Genomic DNA, 24,332 nt, shown 5'->3' with positions numbered 1-24,332 from the left:
AAAGGGGGCAGGGTAGAGAGTTCCTGACCCCCTAGCCTTTGTCAGGGGGTCCCTGAAGGACCCCGAAGGGTGAAAAAACCATTTTTGTTTTGTTTTTAAATCGCGGGGTGCGCGCACGATGAAAAACCTTAAAAATATATATATAATAATACATACATAACTTAGCATTTTAAAAAACGTACAAATTCACTTAAAAAACCATAGGTTAACACACGTTATAGTTAGGAATTAGCATTTAAAAAACCTTGCAAATTCACTTAAAAAACCATAGGTTTCACACATGTTATAGTTAGGTGGACATTTCACTCATAAAAAAACAATGAAATTCCCCCGTTATAGTTAGTTCAGATAACTATAACTCGCGCGACCGCCACTCTATCACAAGGATGATGTCATCAGTGATGTCATGAGTGATGCCACTGACCATGTCATGAGTGATGTAATATGTGACGTCATGAGCAGTGGATTGCGGGCGTGCGAGTTATAGTTATCTGAACTAACTATAACGGGGGAATTTCATTGGTTTTTTACGAGTGAAATGTCCACCTCACTATAACATGTGTGAAACCTATGGTTTTTTAAGTGAATATATTATATATATATATATATTTATATATATATATATATATATATATATATATATATATATATATATATATGTATATATTTATATTTATTTATTTATTTATTTATTAGTATTCTAAATGATCCTGGAAACTTTCATCAAATACTCCTACACCATGGCCCAGATGGGTTTCCTGGACCTATATTATATTTAATACTAAAACTGAGCTTCTTTTTGAGGATCAAAGCCGCTTAGGGTCTGTTTACACCAGGTATCAACTCTTTACTTCCTTGAACCCTAACACCTAACAGTTATCTTACCTCTGCTATTAGACAAACCAGAGACCACTTCTTCTTAGACACAATCAACAAGCAACAACTTGTGTCAATTTAAAAAACAAACCTGAAATAAATCAACAGATACATCTTAATCTATAGGCAGATGAATGGACAGACAGGATGGATGACTCCCAAAAACAATTGATGGGAAAAGGAAACCATGCTGAGAAGACTATTGGACAGACTTCAATGAACCAATAAATACTTTCTCTCCTTGCTGAGCAATCTAACGCAATGAAACCGGCTCACCCCTCTCCTTCATCAGGTTAAACCCATGGAATCTGTTTACAGCCTCCATACTCTAAAGTGATAACATCAAGACTGCCTTAAAACACTCCTGTTACTAGTGACTGCACAATCAAAATGAGCTTAACAGTTGCACTTGTACTTCTTAATGCGCCTAGTCATGTTTCAATTTTCAATGGGCTTACAAAACATAAACAGATACAGGAATCGATGTACAAATACCCAAATAAATACATCCAATAGACATCTTTCACATGAGGGATTATGCCACATTATAAACTATTGTGCAAACCACCCTTTTGTTATGTAGGTCAGGCCTTGCCAAAAACACAGAAATAAATGAGGGATTGCACTGACAATGTGGACGCCCCCAAATCCACCATTATCTTATTTGATTGGACCAGATTTTTAGCCTGATGTCTTTCACTAGCTATGAATGTACGTTAAAGGTCCCAACCAGTTGGGAATGTCCCAATAGTTCTCAAAGTGCAAGCTAGCATCATACAAAGGAATGCTCTGAAATGTCTATTGTTGGTGATTGTCCGAGATGCAGGACTGGGGTAAGAGAACCACATTTTTTCTGTACACTTGATATGGTTGCTGTAACCTCACCTTAGCACACTACACTATACCTATACGATTCTGACTGCATTAGGTTATTTAAATACATTGATTATATTTTTCAGAGCCTAGATCCTAAACTGGAAACTGATAATGCTGATGTTCAAAGGGCGATTTGCGACAAACACAATGCATTGAGGCGAAGCGTCAACCCAACTGCCAGCGACATGCAAAAAGTGGTGAGATACATTTTACACTGATATTTAAATAAAAAAATTAGGGATGAAATCTCAATTTCATGGATGTAAAGAAAAATGTATTTGCCTTTAGTATTTCTAACCTTATATCAAAGAGAATTCAAAATGCCTCCAATGCAAATCTCTCTAGTAGTCCGTTATATCTACATTGTGGACAGTAAATGTTTAAATGGATACCTGGGCATGTCTGTTCATCTCTTGTCCTAAGTTTAAAAAACCTGTTCCTAGGAATAAAGCAATCAGTAAAGACTGATTTCGAGGTGGATAATGGAAAATCGTTTGATGTGGTGGAAGTGCCAAATTCTCTCTCTGAAGTTTCTCCTCTTGTGAAAAATCCAGCACCATAACTTAAATATGCCAAACCTGTCTTCTAGCATATTCTCCACCAGATGACTATCTTCCCTTACCACCAAATCCAATACAGGTCCTTCTTAGCTTCCTAAAGTAATTTTCTATCATTTTGTTAGATCAGCCAATACTTCAATTGCCCCTCTGCTGTAAGCTCAATGTCTGTCATCAGATGGCCTGAAATACTCGATTGACAAATGCTTGCATTGTGGTCCTTGAGGAACAAACATTGAAGGGCCTCAGTTCATCTCTGGACAGCAATGTTTTACAGTAGGCATCTTTCGCAGCTTCCTCATGAAGTAAGTCTTCACGAGTCACTCCTCAATGTTTCTGTGTATATCTATATATATATATATATATATATATATATATATATATATATATATATATATATATATATATATATATATATATATATATACGCGCTCATTCCCAGTCACTTTCAGGAACTCGGGAAAGCACTCACGGGACTCTCCTGCAGTTATTTAGTCATTTATTGCATAGCGAGCATAGAAAACATGACGCGTTTCGGCTATGCCTTAGTCTGATGTTTTACAAAATTCGCACCAAAGAAGCAGCATATTTCAAAGAGGCGTTACGTGGGTCACATGACATCACATTGCATAGACATCGTAGAAGGACAAACACTTTAGAAAAATCACTTTAGGCAAATCATCGCCATTTTGGAGTGTGATTTCTAAGGCAATCTTATAACAATTTCATTTCATTACATATTGCGCCGTATATCGGCTTTCAATATCAGTCCCAAATTTGAAATAAAGTTATAAAACTTCAAACATAACGCCATATATTGGCATGTGACATCCCTCAAAGATGACAAGAATAAAGCCGTGTATCGGCACACCATTGTCACATGAGAAATCTCAAAGCAACATAAAGGTTGTTCTAAATTTATAAACATGTTAAATTACATTAAATATGTCAAAATAACATTCTGTCATATATCTATTGTCCTACATTTAAGTAAAACTTAAGAAAAATAACGCCGTGTATCGGCTAAAACCTCATCACTGTTGCTGACATTAGAAAGTCTAGTGATCCACAAACCAAGGCCTCTATTGCAATATTGACATTTAAAAAATTAGGACGAAATGTCCAAAAGCTAACGTGTGTAACCAATACCACAAATTCAATCACAAAATACCTTATATTCACATCATGTTACAAATTACTATTCTCTAATTAATAGTCTTTCCTTGAACTAACTATAACGGGGGAATTTCAATGGTTTTGTACAAGTGAAAAGTCCAGCTAACTATAACACCCCTGAAACCTATGTTTTTTTCAGTGAATTTCTGAGGTTTTTTAAATGCTAATTCCTAACTATAACGTGCCTAAAACCTATGTTTTTTTCTGTGAATTTCAAAGGTTTTTTAAATGCTAATTTCTAACTATGCCTACAGAGATAGGACATGTGAAGAAAGAAGATAAAATGCACAGAAAGAAACAAAAGAAGTGCAGAAAGAAGCAACAGAAGTCCTCAAAGACGAAGAAAAGTGCAGGAAGAAGGATAACGTGCAGAAAGAACAAAAAGAAGAGCAGAAAGAAGCCTTGTTGCAAAATCATCCTGTACCCTCAACTTTTTCAGACGGATACTGGTGGTAACTGAGTCTGACTAACCAGTCCTAGAGCCAGTGCTATGTTAAAAGACACTTAGAATACAGTGAAAACACCTACATACACTAGGGAACATTATGCGTTGGGGTCCTCCTGTGATTAGCATGACCTCCTCTGTAAGCCCCCAGTATATAATAGGGCATGGGGATTAAAACTACCTCTTAAAACAGGCCACAGGGCGTTTTTGCACACGTTAACTCAGGCCCCATCCCCTCCCTTCACCACTGTGTAAACACGCCCTGTGTCCGTTTTTAGTTGGGAGATTAAGTTAATTTGAATCCTGAGGGTCCATAGGGTCCAACTAGCCCACTAGGTCCCTCCAGTAAGTGCCACAGAGCTGCGTTGCAGAGAGGTGTAAAAAGTGGCACGGCCTGGACCACCTCTCTGCAATGCAGCTCAGTGGCGCTTACTGGAAGCACTTGGTAGGCTAGTTAGCCCCCAGGGGCCCTCAGTATTGAAGGGAAATTATATCCCCAATTTAAAACGTGCCATAGTGCGTGTTTGCACACGTCACCTCAGGCCCCGTCCCCTCCCCCTCACCACTGTGTAAACGCGCCCTGTGGCTGTTCTAAGTTGAGAGATTAAGTCCCCTTGAATCCTAAGGGTCCCTAGGGTCAAACTAGACCACTAGGTACCTCCAGTAAGCGCCACAGAGCTGCGTTGCAGAGAGGTGTAAAAAGGGGCTTGGCCTCAGAACACCTGTCTGCAGCGCAGCTCCCTGGCGCATACTGGAGATGCCTGTTGGGGGCGCGTTTGCAGAGTGCTGCACGGAGGGGGCATGGCCTCCGGCACGATGCCAGTCTTTTATTTATTTTAATTTTTTAAGAAGGGGGGCTGTGTGGTTCCCCTTCTTATTCTAATTTATTGGCCCTGATGACCCCATCCCCCAGGGCCTGTCTCCTAATTATATTTTTTTGACCCCAATCCCCAGGGCCGGCCACTGTTTTTTATTACTTTTAAAAAATATATATTTATAGACACACCTAGGACATGCTGGACAAACCGTACGTACCTATCACCATGACGATTTGCGTGATATTCATTAAAAGGCGACTATGCATACAATGAATCCACGTGGAATGTATTTACACCACTAGTGAAGCTCTGACATGTCTGATGCCCTACCGTGCCTAATCCCGGTAGACACCCTTGTCGTTTATTTATACAAACATGGGTAGCTATTGACGGGCACATTTAATGCACATGCACACCAAGCCATTCAAAGGGGATTCGACCAAAATTCGACCAAAACTATGCAAGAAACCCCCCTCACGGTTAATAAAACACACATCCACTGCCGGATGTGTAATACTTTTTATTTTACTCTCTGGAAAGGGGACGAACATCACTTGAGTGTCACAGCGCGCTCCTGACAGAGCCCAATGCTGTGTTACACCCACCATTGCCTGCCGAGTGCCACACACCTCTGTGTTGTATTCCACTAGCTAGTGCATATGCTATGACACTCTCTAGCCCATGTGCACTGTAACACCACCCCGTGAATATGTCATGCCACACTTGTCTTCGCACGGGTTATATTGCCCCATCTAACGTGCCTTCCTCGATGCCTATGTTATAACGCACAGTGCTATGCCATACATATTACAATCTGGGATCCATATCTTTGTCACAGTGCATATGCAACGTTACACTCCCCAGCACATATTTTATATTACAACTTTAGAGACTAGTTAGGTTACACAACACTGCCCTGTGCATATTACACTCCAAGGCGCATATAGCATAGCACGCGCTAGTGCCTGTGCTATCTCGCGCTCTCCAATGAATCCGTCATTGCGCACAATGTATTGCATATTATATTTCACGCCCGGTTCATCTTATATCACACTTTTTGGTGCATAGTTTATACCATACACTATATCTAGTTTTCATTTTCAATCGTGCTCTCAGGACTATGTTCTATATAACACTGTGTTCACCTACCCTTTTCACGAGCATTACATTTTGCGATAGGGGGTGGAGGGTCAGGGGGTGTTTCTGCCAAGTGAGCCCGGAGTCACAGTCACAAACGTCCTCTTCTTCCTGAATAAAAGTGAGATTATGCTGCATACTTGTTCATATTTTAAGTAGTTCGCACAGACACAATGTTTTAAAAACAATAAAGTTCATAATACCCGCCTTCTCTGAACAGTTAGCTTGCTGCCCCATCCCCCTCCTCCCTATCCTCTGTTGTGTGAATCCATGGACTAGCCTCCTCCCTCCTGCCATGCATGGTCTGATGTGCTGCCACTGCCCTCAATTTAGTATGATGTACCAGTCCACTCCTCCTGCCCTCCATTGCCCAATTCTATGCCCCATCATTGACCTCCTGCTTAAACTCTGTGCTTAGCTTGCTGCCCCTATTCTCCTTCCCCCTGCCCTCCGATGTCTTTGTGCATGCCCCTGCTCCATCCTTTTTGCCCACCATGTTCCATGGACCTGCCACTCCTATCTACTCTGATTGTTCTGTTGAACTGCCACTCCCCTCCCACCTGCCTAGCATTGTCAGATGACTGTAACCTGTCCCTGCCACCTCCACCCTGCCTGTCCACATGCCATGCCCCTATCCTCTTCCTCCTGTCCTACATGGTCCATTGTACTGCCACACGCTTCTGCCCTCCCTGGTCTGTTGTGCTGCAACTGCTCCTCCTGCCTGCCCCGTGTGGTCTGTTGTGAGGCCCCTTCCCCTGAACTTTCTTGTCTGTGCACAGGTCCTGACCCTCCCTTCTATCCTCCATCGTCCTTTGTGCATGCCCCTGCACCCTCCTTCTTGCCCATCATAGCCATTGTGCTGCCACTAACCCTCCCACTTGCCATGCATGGTCTTCTGTGCTGCCATGGCCCCTCCCACCTTCCCTGTGTGGTCAGTTAGCTGCCCCTGACTCCCTCCCACCTTCCCTCCATGGTCTGTGTGTATGCCATCACAGTCTCACTGTTGCTCTTCATGGTGTGTCTTGCTTCTAGTGCCCATCCTGCCTGACCTCCATGGCTATCTTGCTGCTCCTGCCCTGCCCCCTTGCCCCCAGCCCTCTGTTTACATGTGCAGACCCCTACTCCCTCCCTCCTGGCTTGTCTGTTCCATTGTAATGCCCCTGATCCGTCCCTCCTGCCCTTTATGGTCTGTTATGCTGCAGCTTTCTCTCCTGTCTGTCCATTATGGTCAGCTAGCTACCATTGCCTCTTGCCCCTCTGTTCTCTGTTGTCCATGTGCATGGGCCTGTCCCCTTCCTCTTGCTTTCTATGGATTGTTGTGCTGCACTCCCGTCCTGCATGCCCTGTGTGGTGTATTGTGCTGCTGCAAACCCTGATGCCTGCCCTGCAGGGTCAGTTTGGTGCACCTCTCCATGTCCCTCCTGTCCTCTGTTATCCAAGTCCATGTCCCTACTCCATTTCCTTCCATGATCCAATGTACCATACTTGCGAACATTTTGAACTTGTTAAGAGGGAGATTTTGAAAAAAAACTGGGGTATTGATTTTCCCCTTTGAGTTACATTGAAAAAGAGGAGATTGTAGACAGGAGACAGATCAAATAAAGCCCATTTGAGCTTAAAAACATTGGACGTTTCCTGGCTGAATCGGGTCTGTTGGCATGTATGGTTGTACTACCATTGCCTCTTCCTTCTGCCCACAATGGTCTATTACATTGCCACAGCCTCTCTTGCAAGTCCTGTATTGTTGGTTTGTTGCCCCTGCCCCCTTTCCACTGCCCTCCATAGTCTGTTGTGCTTCCACAGCCCTTCCTGCCTGCTCAGTGTGGTTAAATTGTTGCCTTTGCACCCTCCTACCTGCCTTCAATTTTCAGAGTCCGTGCCCCTGGCCTCTGCCTCTCAACAGTATCCTAATGAACAACTAGATTGCTAACATTCTATATTTATTACAAAAGTGTGGAACGCCTGACATCATCTTGATGTAATCAAAACTGCAATACCTAGAGCATTTCCTTTAGAAATTACATATATGAGAGGGTCTTATTGGCATCAAAATTATGGTTAGTGCTCTAAAAGACTAAAATAAGGACATATTTTCTGAGTTTTCAAATAGCGACAAAGCACTTTTAAATTATTTGTTATCTTTATGTTTTTTTATCCAGTTGACCACTTGATTAAATGTTGCACTTAGGGGAGAGGATGTGGTGTTACTTCCAGAACTGCAGACTTTGCAACTGGGGAACCAGGTTGAAGTTTCTGCTTCAACTCGACATTCTGTGATTCTGGTCAAATCACTTAGTCTCCCCATGTCTACAACCAAAATTAATTTGTTCTTGTGTGATGTAACCAATGCTCATGTAAAGCACTCCAATACCTGACAAGTCTGCACTATATAACACTGCAAAAACACAAAATAATAAGTGTTTTGCACACTTCTGTCATTGGGCTATATGTGGGCTACATCTGGGTGATTTTGGGCTACATTTGGGCTCTTTTGTCTCCGGTGGCCATCTTGGGAGATTTATTTGTTATGAAGCTTCCTAATTTCCTCATGTAGTGCAGTCTCCTCAGTAGGAAATGCTTTCAGTTATTTACTTTGATTCCATCATGAAGGTATTCAGATGTGTCACACATTTGCCATACATTCAGAATGTTAGCACTCTTTTGCTCATTAGATCACTGTAGTAAAGCTACTGCTCACCAGGGAAAACTGCTGCTGGTATTGAAAGTGCATGTTTCAGTCTGCATGTCAGAATTTTTTAATGAAATAGAAGAGGATTTGAGAAGTCACTCAAAATGTGCCCTCATTTTCTTTCTTCAGCATTAATCATAATTTCTATGGCAAAATGAACCCCCTCATTGTGTTCCTTTTTAAATTAAATGTTTTAAGTGTTACCAGTTTATTCCAATCAAGATGGCTTCTGGTCTGCCATACGTTTATCATAAGTAGGACTGTTAGCGCTCTAGTAGTTCTTTGGAATACTCTGGGAAGCTGCAGTAGAACACAAAGGAATCAACTGACAGTCTCTGCCCTTGTTGGATGTACATGTTTTACTGAGAATGTCAGACTTCATTCTCACATGACTGAGAAAGATAATGTGAATTTACAGAAAATAAGCTCTCAGTTTAGCTTATAGATCACCTTCCAAACCTCTGTGGTAAAAGCATGAGAAAATATTTTTCTCTCAATCATGATATCCCAGCAGAAGGCTTTTTCACATGGTGAAATCACCTTAGAACATACCACAATTCCTAAAATGAGTATGGTACCATCAACAAATGATTTATAATGTAACTAAAGTCTTAAAACCTTCTATTAACTGCAATGCTTTTTAATGAGGTGCTATCATGTATATTGGTCCCAAGATGGCTGCCAACACTTCTTGGATGAAGTGCTGACAGCAAATCAGATCTCAGGATGAGATGTGTGGTTAGGTTCCACCCACATATATATATGCTTTTAAATGCTATTTTCTCAGGAAATACTGAACAGATTTACACCAGACCTGCAAAAGGCACTTCCTTGACCTTATGGCTACCTCTCTGCCAAATTTCAAGTAATTCTGTTCAGCTGTTCGGGCTGTAGCTGTGTCTAAAGGTCCTATGGAAAAATGCATGGGGAAAACGCATTTTGGGACCCCCCTTTTTTCTCGGCCCCTGCTTGACGAATCACCCCAAGACTTTCAGGGTAGGAGCTGAACGGAGCGCCCCATTAGTTTTGGAAATTTCGCAAGGATTCGTCAACCGGCGCCAAAGTTATTCAAAATAGAATTTTGAGATTTCCTATGGAAACTAGGTTGTAACTATAACTATCTACTGGCGACCGCCAGTAGATAATATATATATATATATATATATTATATATCGTGTAAACTCGTCTCTATCTTCCTGTGGTGGAAAAGACGAAGCGAACCCAAAACTTGCAATACTTCTTTTTCTTTATTGTGTGCCCAGCACCACCGCCATATATATACTTGTAACAGTTTGACCCATTTGGGCGTCCACTAGGAGGCGAATATTATAAATTGATGCAATTTTCTTGTTTGATTGCTACTCAGCATCAACAGTGTCAAGGCGAACCTGTGAAAAAAATGTCAAGTGTGACCAAAACATGTTAGGACTGCTGTTGCTGTGCTTTAATAAATCAAAGATTGTCATCATTGTGGAGTGCGGCTATTTTTCTTCTAAGGGGGAGAGTTGTTTGATGTCTAGCATCTTGGTTCTGCCGCAAGCGACGCACCACCAGCAAGAGCGCCGTGTTTGCCTGAGTGGAACCAATTCTGTGTGCTCATGAAGGCAATAATAGGCAACGGAACAGCCGCCAAAGACAAACTTTGGTATGGTTCTCAGCAGCCTTAAGAATAGGACTGTTAAGGCACAACGATAAAATTGCAACAGCAAATTGAATAAAATAATTTGGCACCACCCACTGGAGGGAGAAAAAGCAAGGGGCAGTAAATCGCAAGTACCAGCATGCAACAGTTTGATCTATTTAGGCTTCCACTAGGGGGCGAATATTATAAATTGATGCAATGATTTTGTTTGGGTTCTACTCAGCGTCAACGGTGTCAAGGCAAACTTTTGAAAAAGGTCAAGTGTGACCGAAACATGTTAGGACTGTCGTTGCTGTGCTTTAATAAATCAAAGATTCTCATCGTTGTGGAGTGTGGCTAATTATCTTCTAAGGGGGAGAGATGTTTGATGTCTAGCAGCTTGTAATCAGAGGGACACAGCGGGGACACTGGAGATCCCATTCATTGAAGTAGCAGCAGGACGCGTTTTCAGCAAATGCCTTTATCAAATGCCTTTCTCGCCGGAAGTCAAAACCCACCCTCTTTTTGAATGTCCTGCCGTTTTCCCACTGGTGGAAGACAACTAGCCCAAGTTCATTCATAGAGCATCACTGTAGCATTGGTTCTCGAACTACAGTTCCCAGCAAACATAAGAGCTGGGTGAGCATCTCTTATGGGCTCCACTTGATCTCAAAGTGTGCGTTAGTATTGCTGCAAAACGTGGTGGCAAGTGTCTGTTCCAGTCCCGGTCTCCTTACAATAATTGAACTCTCCTGGGTGCCCATATATCCTGCGACAAATCCCCAGTGTCAGTGTTACCGTAGACGTCAATGCAGTCACGGACTGTGAATACACAGCGATACCTTACTGTCTTTGGTTGCGGAGGTCGCGAGGTAAAACAATCCCTTGGTATAACGTCTTTGTTTTGTTGCCAATGATCCTCGGACACTTGTAGGTCTGGCCCCCCTAGCATGCCAATGGCCAGCTTGCAAAATATCACACACTCAATCTCTTCCTTTCCAACCAGAGGGACACAGCGGGGACACTGGAGAGTCCATTTATTGAAGTAGCGGCATGACCCGTTTCGGCAAATGCCTTTATCATTTATATTATATATATACTCACAGGTGGAATATAATTCCTTTTGTTTCTTCTCCATAACATTTCACAACCAATTCAAGGTCCCTTCCAACGCGTTTCAGTCTCACAGAGATCTTGCTCAAGGGTAATGACTCACAAACAGCAGCGCTTAATAAACACATCAAACACATTGTATATTTCCTGTTTTGGGGATTCTAGGAATTGTAGCGAATGTGTTAAGCATTGTGTCTGCTAAGTGTTACGTGATTACCTAATATCAAACGTGTTCAATTTAGTTTAATGCTAAAGTTATATTTTGTGTTGATTTTTTTATATTTTAATGCCCATTTGGTAATTCTGTCACAATATTAGTCCTATACTAATATATTTAAAATGTTAGATTTAATCCCACCCCCCAGGGCTGGCTCCAGCAATGTCCTGGGGATGGGGTCGCCAGGGCCAAAATTGGCCTCAGGAGGGGGGCCACGCAGCCCCCTCAATTCTTTTTCTTTATAAAGGCTAGGCAGGCCCCAGGGGATGGGGTACCCAGGGGCCAAAAGTGGCCCCCTTCCATAAAAAACTTTGTTCTGGGACCCAGGGCATGGGGTCCCCTGGGTCGAAATCGGCCTCGGGAGGGGGCTTTGTGCCCCCTTCCCTTTACAATTGTTTTTTTTTTTTAAAGGCTCAGGCCTGGGAGAGGGGGTCCCCGGAGCCAAAATTGGCCTCAGGAAGGGGGCCACATGGCCCCCTCAAATTTGTTTTTTTTTTAAACGCTGGGCAGACCTCAGGGATGGAGTCCCCAGGGCCAAAATCGTCCTCCGGAGGGGGGCCTTAGGCCTCCCTCCCTTTCAAATTATAATTTTTTTTAAATGGCTCAGGTCCTGGGGGATGGGGTCCCCGGGACCCAAAAGGGCCAAGGGAAAGGGAGCCACACCGCCCCCTTCATAATAGAACATTTAAGAAAAATAAAGATAAAGAATGGCCTAGCCCTGGGGGTGGGGTCCCCGGGGCCATAATCAGCTTCGGGAGGGGAGCCCTCTTGCCTCTTTCTGCATCCCTCTTTCTGCATACCTCTTTCCTTTTTCTGCAGTTCTCTTTTTACATATCCGTTGCTTCTTTCTGCATTTCTCTTGCTACTCTCTTGGTTCTTTGTGCAGCCCTGTTGCCTCTTTCTGCACTCGTCTTCCCTGTTTCTGCACCTCTCCTGACACTGTGTGCACCTCTTTTGTCTCGTTTTGTACCTCTCTTGCCTCTTTCTGCACTTCTGTTGTCTCTTTCTGTATCTCTAGTGCTTCTTTCTGCACATCTCTTGCCTCTTTCTGCATTTCTGTTGCTTCTTTCGGCACTTCTCTTGCCTCTTTATGGATATCTGTTCCTTCTTACTGCACCTTTCTTGCCTCTTTCTACACCTCTGTTACTTCTTTCAGCACTTCTCTTGCCTCTTTCTGCTCCCCTGTTCCCTCTTTCTACATCTCTCTTGTTGCCTGTTTTACACCTCTCACCTATTTCCGCACCCCTGTTTCCTCTTTCTGCACCTCTCTTGCCTGTTTCTGCAACTCTATTGCCTCTTTCGCCAGTTCTCTTGCCTGTTTCTGTACCTCACTTCCCTCTCCTGACACTTTGTGCACCTCTTTTGTCTCGTTTTGTACCTCTCTTGCCTCTTTCTGCACTTCTGTTGTCTCTTTCTGTATCTCTAGTGCTTCTTTCTGCACATCTCTTGTCTCTTTCTGCATTTCTGTTGCTTCTTTCTGCACTTCTCTTGCCTCTTTATGGATGTCTGTTCCTTCTTTCTGCACCTCTCTTGCCTCTTTCTACACCTCTGTTACTTCTTTCAGCACTTCTCTTGCCTCTTTCTGCTCCCCTGTTCCCTCTTTCTACATCTCTCTTGTTGCCTGTTTTGCACCTCTCACCTATTTCTGCACCCCTGTTCCCTCTTTCTGCACCTCTCTTGCCTGTTTCTGCAACTCTATTGCCTCTTTCGCCAGTTCTCTTGCCTGTTTCTGTACCTCACTTCCCTATTTCTGCACCTCTCTTGCCTCTTTCTGCACCTCTCTTGCCACTTTTTGCACCTCACTTATCTCTTTCATCACTTCTCTTGCTTCTTTCTGCACCTATGTTGCTTCTTTCTGCCCTCGTCTTACCTCTTTCTGCATCTGTCTTGTCTCTTTGTTCACCTCTCATGTCTCTTTCTGTACTCCTCTTGCCTCTTTCTGCACCCCTGTTCCCACTTTCTGCACCTCACTTGCCTCTTTCTGTACCTCTCTTGCCTCTTTCTCCACCTCTCTTGCCTCTTTCTGCACCTCACTTGCCTCTTTCTACACTTCTCCTACTTTTTTCTACACCTCTCTTGTTTCTTTCTGCAACTCTCTTGTCTCTTTCATCACTTCTCTTGCTTATTTTTGCACCGGTGTTCTTTCTTTCAGCACTCCTCTTGCCTCTTTCTGTACCCCTCTTGCCTCTTTCTGCACTCCTCTTGCCTCTTTCTGCAGCCCTCTTCCCTCTTTCTGCACCTCTCTTGCCTCTTTCTGCTTGTCTCTTGCCTCTTTCTTCATCCCTCTTTCTGCACGTCTCTTTCCTTTTTCTGCAGTTCTCTTGCCTCTTTCTACACATCTGTTGCTTCTTTCTGCACTTCTCTTGCTACTTTCTGCACCTCTCTTGCTTCTTTGTGTAGCCCTGTTGCTTCTTTCTTCACTCGTCTTCCCTCTTTCTAACCTCTCTTGACTCTTTGTGCACCTCTCTTGTCTCCTTTTGTACCTCTCTTGCCTCTTCCTGCACTTATGTTGCCTCGTTCTGCACCTCTGTTGCTTTTTTCTGTACTTCTCTTGCCTCGTTCTGCATTTATGTTGCTTCTTTCTGCAATTCTCTTGCTTCTTTGTGCAGCCCTGTTGCCTCTTTCTGCACTCGTCTTCTGTCTTTCTGCCCTCTCTTGACTCTTTGTGCACCTCCCTTGTCTCTTTTTGTACCTCTCTTGCCTCTTTCTGTACCTTACTTGCCTCATTCCGCACTTCTCTTGCTTCTTTCTGCACCTATTTTCTTCTTTCAGCACTTCTCTTGCCTCGTTCTCTATTTCTCTTGACTGTTTCTGCACCTCTATTGCCTCATTCTACATCTCTGCTCTTCTTTTTGCACCCCTCTTGCCTCTTTCTGCAACCCTCTTCCCTTTTTCTGCACCTCCCTTGCCTCTTTCTGCTCCTCTGTTCCTATATTTTGCACTTCTCATGGTTCTTTCTGTACCTTTCTTGCTTCTTTATGTACCCCTCCTGTCTCTTTCTGCAGCCCTCTTCCCTCTTTCTGTACCTCTCTTACCTAACTCTATACCTCTATTGACTTTTTCTGCACCCCTCATTTTGCACACCTGTGCTTCTTTCTGCACTTAATTTGTTTCTCTCTGCACCCTCTTGCCTCTTCTGTACCCCTCTTGCCTCTTTTTGCACCCCTCTGCCCTTTGCCTGCACCTCTTGCCTCTTTCTGCACCTCTGTTCCTTCATTCTGCACCTCTCTTGCTTCTTTCTGTACCTTTTTTGTTTCTTTCTGCACCCCTCTTTCTGCACCTCTCCTTCCTCTTTCTGCAGTTCTCTTGCCTCTTTCTGCACACCTGTTGCTTCTTTCTGCACTTCACTTGCTTTTTTCTGCACCTCTCTTGCTTCTTTTTGCAACCCTGTTGGCTTTTTGCCCCTCTTTTGCTTGTTTTTGTACTTCTCGTGCTTCTTTCTGCACTTCTCTTGCTTCTTTCTGCACCCCTCTTGCCTCTTCCTGCAGCCCTCTTCCCTCTTTCTGCACCTCTCTTGCCTATTTCTACCCCTCTCTTGCCTCTTTCTGCACCCCTCTTTCTGCACCTCTCCTTCCTCTTTCTGCACATCTGTTGCTTCTTTCTGCACTCCACTTGCATTTTTCTGCACCTCTCTTGCTTCTTTTTGCAACCCTCTTGCCTTTTTCTGCCCCTGTTGCTTGTTTCTGTATGTCTCTTGCTTCTTTCTGCACTTCTCTTCCTTCTTTCAGCAACCCTCTGGCCTCTTTCTGCACCCCTCTTCCCTCTTTCTGCACCTCTCTTGCCTCTTTCTGCTCCTCTCTTGCCTCTTTCCTCACTTCTCTTACCTCTTTCTGTACTTCTCTTACCTCTTTCTATACTTCTCTTGCCTCTTTCTGCACATTAGTTACTCTTTCTGCACCTCTCTTGTTCTTTTCATGCACTTCTCTTGCTTCTTTCTGAACTTTTCTCGCCTCTTTCTGTACTCAAATGGGAAGTGCAAGCTGTCAGGTTTAAAGGTCTGCATGCTCACCTGACAGAGTTATATGTCTACTTGTGCCTGTATTCTTACATTTGTTATGCATCTGTAGATGGTAGCTTAAAAAGTGGGTACCTTCTCCTATAGGTGGTCAAATCTTCTCAGTTCTGCTCTGTCATTCGGTTGCACAGGCAAACATGTCTTATGTATATAGGTGTTATAGAGCCCCTCAAATATACTATTGAATACCCATGTGCCCTGTATTCTGAGCAGAAAGTAGTGCATACACCTTTTTTTACACAAATTTACAGAGTATGCTGTTTGAAACACAGGTATTCAAGTATTTGTATTTTTTTTATGTAACATGTCACTAGGTAAAAGCAGAGATACACGCATGCATACCTTCACAAACTTTGTGAGACTTACAACAGTAATATGGTTAGGGTTGCTGTTTTTACATTTTTTGTTAGACTTAACATTTTGAGCCGTTGATGAATAGTGAACCTTCAAGAGAAAAGTGAGGTTTAAGACATCTTGACAGAAGGATTAGTGATTAGGCTGCTTTGTATGAGTCTGTGAAAAGGTGCAGTCAAAGTAGGCCTCTTTCTGCACCTCTGTTGCTTCTTTCTGCACTTCTCTTGCTTCTTTCTGCACCTTTCTTCCTCTTTCTAGACTTCTGTTGCCTCTTTCTGCATTTTTATTGCTTCTTTCTGCACCTTTCTTCCTCTTTCTGCATCTCTCTTGCATCTTTCGGCATTTCTCTTGCATCTTTTGCTGCCTTTCTTCCTCTTTCTGTACATGTCTGACCTATGTAGGCATGGTTAAAAAATTAGCATTTAAAAATCCTTAGGAATTCACTGAAAAAAAACACAGGTTTCATGGACATTATAGTTAGTATTAACATTTGAAAAACCTTAGAAATTCACTGAATAAACCACAGGTTTCAGGAACCTTATAATTAGGAATTAGCATTTAAAAAACCTTAGGTATTCACTGAAAAAAAAACAGGTTTCAGGGATGTTATAGTTAGGCTGACATTTCACTTGTACAAAACCAGAGAAATTCATCTGTTATAGTTAGCTGAGCTAGCTATAACTCACGCCTCCGCAATGCACTGTTGATGACGTCACATATTACATCACTCATGACGTGGTCGGTGATATCTCTGATGCCATCACTGATGACATCTCAAATGACAGCATTGATGACATCATCCACTTAATATCTGATGCACCTCCTGACACCCTAATATAACCTTTCATACACCCACTCTAAAATACAGACTACCATTTTTGAAACCATAGACACACCAATACCAGTTAGTACATACCCACTCACAGGTCTACACACACATCCACTCACTCGCCCATACAGTTACTCATACATGCAGTCACTCATCAATACAGCCACTGATAAATGCACTCATACACCCATACAAACACTCGCACACTGCCACTCACCCATAGAGTTACTCACACACTCGGTCAGTCACACAAATAATCAATCACTCTGCCATTTACCCACCTATACAGTTATACACACACCATCTCCATTATTCATACAGATACTTACACATACTTACTCTCTTCTACAATGTAAATGTAAATGTGCAGATATTTATATAGCGCAAATCACCAACCGGTCTCTAAGCGCTTGCTTAGGGAACCCGTCCTGGTATTCCCCTGTGAGATAACCCAGCAGGGCATCCACAAGGTGAAAGCCAGGCATCCCGCCGCGAGGGGCCATTGTGGAGATTAAGCAAGCTATTGCCCAGAGTCGCAGAGTGTGAACCCATGAATCGAGTATGCACTGGAGCGAGAATTATCGAGTCCATGGACAATTTATGGACTCAAGACCCAGCCAAGCCGGGAATTGAACCCTGGTCCCGGGCTGACCTCTGCTTCCAGGTCTGCCTACTCTAACCAGTGAGCCACACTTCTCCACCAATCACTGACACAAGCACACACTCATGCATACAGCCACTCTCACAATCATTCACTTTCACTTATATACTCCAACACACATATACTGCCTTTCACATATGTAGTTACTCACACAAATACCACTGAGACATCCATTCACTCACCAACATAGCCATACGCACACTCACTCACCCATACAGCCCCTCGCAGATCTACTCATGAACCCATTCACCCAGTGAACTACCCACTCACACATCCATGCAGGGAGTCAAGCTCCCCACCTACCCACACAGACACTCGGGCACTCATACAGGTACTCAGACAACCAATCATTAACCCCTATAGACACTCATATAGCTACTCACAAACTCATGCAGCCACTTACAGACCAATTGACAGACTGAGACAGGCATTTACACAGATTAGTCATTTACCCATACATTCACTAAGACATGTTTAATCACTAACTTATACAGTCAGTGACACACCGACTAAATCATCCATTCAGACATTCATAACCCTCTCATTCTTCAATACACCTTGGCATATATATATAAATATATATATAACATTCTTAAACTTTTTAGAAATACTTGTCACTGAATGATGTCATCAGTGATGTCACTGACCATATCATGAGTGATATAACATGTGATGTCATCAGCAGTACATTGCGGGGGCACGAGTTATAGTTAGCTCAGCTCACTATAACATTTGGGGAACAAATGTGAAAGGCAAAATCGAGTTGCTAAAGAATCAATCAGCGTAGGGCAAAACACAGGGAGACAAGTATACGTGGGATTTCTAGTATTTTAAAACATGTTGCACATATTCAATATCATATGTACAATGAAAAAGAGAACAAGCACTGCGTTACATTACTGGAAATGTAACCAACAGGATACTGTGCACAAGTGCTCGTGAGGTTTGTGACGGCGCAAGTGACACGTGAAGTGGTATATACAGCGGTAGTGAAAGGCGCAACAAAGAATGAAGTAGTACAATAATTTTAACAGAATCAGGACAACCAACAGTCGGATGTCCGTAATGAGGGGGTGCCTGGATTTACGCTGTTGAAGTCGACGGCGTTTCGGCCTGTGGAAATCGAGGCCATCATCAGGACTGGTTACATACAATTTAGGGCAGTGTGCGGTGGAAAGCGATTGAAGAATGCAAATCCAAAGGAAAGTGCTCTCTCATCAGGCAGTATGAACACCAGTTATCACAACAAGACTCTCAAAAGTAACACCCCTCTGTTCGCATCATCAGGGGCTTCACTGTCTTTTCCATTCTCATGTTGTAAGCGGCAACATTTACCAAATATCCTACTCCAAAACTGGGAACGATATTGTCCTTGGATACGTGTGACTACTCGCAACATTAATAAATCGAAACATTCAGTTGATGCTTTGGCTCTCCATATTCCTTGTCAAGGTCCTTTTCTCAGGCTCTCTCTCTCTATCACTAGTTCAGTGTTGTATCTATTTTCAAACTAACAAAACAAGTAATTGATTGCACCTTCAAAAAATAAAGACACACAAGGAGAAAAACAAAAGCCTTATTTTATGTAGACAGAAATTTGGGCCTAGTCATGGCAATTTAATATATGAAACCAATAGTGCACCTTTAATATGTGTGTGCACATTCAACCATAAATGAATGAAAATATCAGTGCATGAGATTCATGTTACAATTTCATAGAGATAAAATAACTTTGAGGACACATGTCTAATATGTGAATACGAACTACACTATAAATGCAAATTTGAAACATTAGTGCAGGCATTACATAAATCCCTTTTATTTCTATATTAAATACAGTTTAATAGTGTGAGGATGATTTTTCCAATCAACTAAGCAATAAATATCATTTAATAAGGCTAAGGCACACAGTGTATTTATGAGTCTATAATCCTTCAGTGACTGTACTTCAATAGTGATGTCAAGCGCAACACTTTACATTAACCCCTTCAGTGCCCATGACGAGCTGGACTCGTCATGGGCTGCGGTGGCGCTGTGCCCATGACGAGTCCAGCTCGTCATGAACTCCGCCCGCTAATGCAAGGCGCGGCACTGGGCGGGGAAAGGGGCGGGCATCCAAGGGGTTAAAGTCGTTAGGAGACAGAATACATGAGCTAAGTGGATGTATATATTGCGTATTTGAGACATGTAAGGATGAAGCCAAAATTACGCTACTCCACAGTTATCTGGTTGCGCTAGACCGGAGAAGTCACAAGATAATGTCGACAGCTCTGGACTCCTGAGTCAGGTACAGGGACCAAGCTAGTCCCTTTGAAGTTGCCTTCTCAAGTCTGGTGCAAAGAGTTCAGTTTGCTTCAGAGGAGGCACGAGGAGGAGGATTTTGGCAAGAAGAGCAGACAGCCCTTGCTGTAGCATGAAGATCAGATCATCACTGGTTCTTGAGTTGGTGGATTGTGGTGGATGGTAGCTGTTGGAGTGAAGTGAAAGTCCTGTGTTGTCAGTCGTCGCTGTCAATACAAAGATTAGGAATTTCATGTTGAGGGCCGTCGCGGGTAGCTGAGTCTTGGCACAAACAGGCCTGTTTGCAGTCAGAAGAGCCCAAACTCCAGGTTTCTACCTTTTTCTTTCAGGAGGAGCTCTCACTGATGCCAGTCAATGGTCCAGGAACTGGGAATGTTCAGACTTGTTGTCTGGGAGTGCTACCTTTTACCCCCCAGTACCAGCCTTTGTGTGGGAGAAATCCCTCACTAACCCCAAAAACTGGTTCTGGTCAGTGTTTCCCTGTCTCCTGGTCCAAGCTCCAAACACACTGAATCCAGAAAAGGTAGGGCACGCCTGGTGTCAGGATCATTTGTGTGTGCTGTAGGCAAGGCCCTTTGACGTGTAAGTGGGGCTGGGTGCAGGTCCACCCCAGCCATCCTGTCAAGATGGCCCATCCTGCCCATACCTAGGCTTCCTTTGTCTCACAGTCTGACAGCAATACACAACTCATGTTACCCAGGCTATTGGCAGAAAGGCACAGTGGAAATGTACATAAAAATATCAACTGTCTAAAAGTATTTTTGTATTACAGGGCAACCCAATCTTCCCCCACGGAACTGGGTACTGTAAGTAACATATGAAAAATGTTCCAGGGGGAATTATTCATACATCATTTCAATAGTTAGACTGGTCATAATGATGATTCTATTATATCCTATCAATAATTCACACGTGTATTCAAAAACACAGTACGCCTGTGTTTTCGAATACATGAGCGAATGATTGATGGGATGTAATAGGATCATCACTATTACCAGTCTAACTATTGAAACAATGTATAAATAATTCCTCCGTGTACATTTTTCATATGTTACTTTGTAAAAGTGGCATTTTTCGAATTGTAACTGAAACTCCAACATTACCATTAAAGAGGATTTTAAATTACAGTTAAAAGGAGACCAAGAAGTAAATCTCTACCTGCTCCCAATTGAAATTTAGCACTTACTAAATGTAATAAGGCAGTGTTACTCTGTGGGAGGGATACGCATTACAACAGTGAAAAAAACCTTTAGGAGTTTTTGACTGCCAGGACATGCAAATCTGTGAAAGCCACATTTCCTACTTTTTAAATACCATACACCTTGCCCTGGGAGCTTTTAGAGCATACCTTGGAGGTGACATGATTATTAAAAAGGTAGGATTTGGCTTGGCAAAAGGTATATTTTGCTAGGGTAAAATGGCAGCTTAACACTGCACTACAGTAAGGAGTAAGCGAGTGCCTCCTCCACCATTTTTCCGTTCATTCTAGACAAATAAATGCTTGCAGAGTACTGGTTGTGGTTTTATATCTGTTTATTTGTCCAATATTCATTGCATGGTAAGACAAAGAGACTTTCACCCAGCCAACACATATTTCGCCCCTATGTGGTCATTTTGACCAAGACTTCCTCAGGTCTTAGTACAGGTTCATATCAGGTCTTAGATTCCAATTTGGATTACACGGGTTCAAAAGATCTCTCAACAGCGTAAATCGATATGCGGTCTGTCTTTGGTTGAAGTCTATGTACGTAGTCCTGTTGGCTGCACTACAAGCTGCAGTAACGTGAAAAAGTAAGTGTGAGTACATCATTGTAAATGTTTAAATTTGTGTTTTGAGAATACCAAACATTGGATTTTTCATTTCGTCATCATGCTGTTTGTGTCTCTGAGTTGAATTTAGATGTGCAAGTGGCTTTGTTAAGTATTCCCGCTGTTTGCATAATCCAAATGTGAGAAAACCAGTGTTCTCGACAAGACAAGAACTCTATGGAGAACAAGTAGCAGACGGAAATCAGAGCTCCACAGTGCATCATAGAGATTTTTGAATCAACTGCTTCATGATAGGCCAACTCTGGCACAATGGGCAACACGTAGCAGTCTCTGAAGCAACAGAGTCTTTTTCTTGTACGCTTGCAAAGTTCTAACAAAAACTTCAGAACTTCATGAAGTTACAAAGTTTTGTGGTCTCCCCACCATTGTCTGAAAACGTACTATTTACTATAAAAAGCACAGAACTTCTGCCTATACATCAAAAATTCGAGCGAGAATTTCTTATTTTGATTTCCAAACCCCTTATAAATTTGCCCAACCAGACTATCACTCTATTGTAATAGTAAATGTGATTCCTTTTCTTGGTACCACATAGTTCCAAACCCTATTTGTCAATTTCACCCAAATTATTGCCACTCCTGATAGAAACTAAAATCCTACAGAAATGATCTCATTCTAAATTACAGGATTTGTGTCAACAAAAGCCAACGTTAGTCGCAATTTATAACATTGAAATTTCGTGATGCAACAATGCTCCCCAATTTCATGTATTTTGCAAAGAATGTAACTGTTAATAGAAGCCAAAATCACACCGCTTGTAACACATGATATACCTATATCCACAAATACAGGGTTGTTGAAAAAACCATATGAGTCAGTCAAATTCTTAACACATGTTTAGTTTCAAAAATTAATACAGCTTCCCCCAACTAATTATAATCTCTTCCAATCCAAGTCACTAATTCAATAAAATCACATTTGTTAATCCATATACCACTCTCATCCCATCTCCTTGAATCTAAACTCTCCACACTACAATCAGTTGAACATTAAACATAAGAGACAACATTCACAAAATGATGGGCGGTTCTATTATATCACTCCTTAAACCAGCCACAACGCTTTCTATTTTACAGCTTCCACAGTTTACACACACGAATGAACTCTCTATCTCTCTCTGCACCCAAAGTCCACTGTGCAATTGTAAAAAATAAACAACACTGAAATATCCTAGCTGCACTTAAGTAGTGGTACCCTAACACCACAATGTTAGAACCCTGGTGTCAGCACATCAGGAAGGGACAGGATGCAGAGGACAGGAAGTAAAGAGGATTGTGCGAGCTGCGGGCAAGGAACTTCCCTAAATGAATAAGTTATACATGCCTGTGTCCGTGTCATTCTTAAAGGCCATCGTTGAAGATCTGACAACTGGCGACTGGAGCCCACCCCGTTTCATTTCTCATCTGACAAGCTTCCACGCGGCTGCATGACTGCATCCAAAAAAAACCTACTCAGCTCTACCATACAAGATAGAGAGATAGTGAGTGCCCACCTCGCCCTGCCCTCAACGAGTGTCTCACACAGTCGGCGAATGCCATAAAACAGTGAACACTTATCTCATTTAACAATCAGCAAACGTTTCTCATTCCCTGAGAGCATTCACCCGGTCGAATGCAGAGTCAGCTGCGCTGAAGCCCTGAGCCAAATGATGTCCCCGTAACTACTGAGGTAAACCGGATATATGCTTGTGATTCATTGGCGGCCCTCTTAAAGTCAGGCAGCTCGCCCAATGAGCTGCAAAGAACCAGCGGCGGCCATCTTGGAGTCAGGCACTTTTACTTTTGCTTCTTAGTGTTTTGTGCACAGTGCCCTCAGTTTACTAGCAACTTACAAATGAAAAAAAGAGAGAGAGAAATACAATGTAAAAAAAAAAGACTCCTTGGTTTCAGTACTCTCATTTCATGAGTGACTACTTTCTCACTCTGATTTATACATAGTACGTCTGCTAAGGTTTTTCCTATCTCAGCATAACCAATGTCAATGCCTCCAGACACCACGCAAAATGCACACCCACGACCAGCCATGCTTGGCGTGTCGTTCCTGCGCCCACCGGAACCGCTCCCTCTCATCTCTGGAAGTGGGATGGGGCTTTGCTGGCAAGAATGGCTAGATGACTATGAAGACTTCATGATAGGGTCGCAGGTCACAGCACCAAACCAGCAACTCGTTGCATTGTGCAACCTCATAGGCAAAGAGGTAGTGCAGATCATCAAGGAATTACCAGCAAATGCGTCAGCGCCATATCAAGATGTGCTCGAAGCCCTCAATAGAACGTTCCTCCACAAACATAACATTGACTATGAACGTTATACTTTCAACCTAGCCTCTCATGAAAAAGATGAATCTATGGGAGAGTTTATTACGCGTTTCAGATGTCTAGCGCGTTACTGCAACTTTGACAATTTCTGAACTGAAGATGCCCTTCGCCTGCGAATCATAGAAGGATGTCACTCAGAGTTGTTACGTCAACATCTCCTAAAGAAGAGTTACTCTCTGGATGAGATAGAAGAACTGACTCGATTTAATGATCAAGCTGAAGGACACCAAAAGAAAATGGAAGCAGGAAAAGCTGAAAAAAAGAGCATGTTTTACGACTCGACACTCGACACAAGGACTGCCATTCACCTGAACGCTGACAGCCTCTCAGACTCCTGGATCATCAATGTATTCCAAAACATGGTGGAAATAAGCAAGTACAACAGCTAGCTGGAATGCTGTTGACGTGGACAAGAATATCTGCATGTAGGTTCATGTCCTGCTGTGGGTCAAAGATGTCGGCATTGTGGGAAAGACAATCACTTTGAAAAAGTGAGCAGA

General features: G+C 42.7%; 1 protein-coding gene across 1 annotated transcript in view; it reads left to right on the top strand.

Moving 5' to 3' along the window:
• Positions 1-1,581: 1,581 nt before the first annotated feature.
• LOC146822012 (cysteine-rich secretory protein 2-like) overlaps positions 1,582-24,332 on the top strand; it is a 390,191-nt gene continuing 367,440 nt past the window's right edge. Inside the window, exons 1-2 of the mRNA XM_085609952.1 lie at positions 1,582-1,587; positions 1,836-1,949. Of these exons, the coding sequence (XP_085466078.1) occupies positions 1,582-1,587; positions 1,836-1,949 (120 nt within the window). The remainder of the gene's footprint in view (positions 1,588-1,835; positions 1,950-24,332) is intronic.

The sequence above is a fragment of the Triturus cristatus genome, chromosome 6 (assembly GCF_964204655.1).
Source record: "Triturus cristatus chromosome 6, aTriCri1.1, whole genome shotgun sequence".
NCBI classification, from domain to species: Eukaryota; Metazoa; Chordata; class Amphibia; order Caudata; family Salamandridae; genus Triturus; species Triturus cristatus.
Note: the sequence above shows the minus strand (reverse complement) of the source record. Positions and strands in the feature narration are given on the sequence as shown.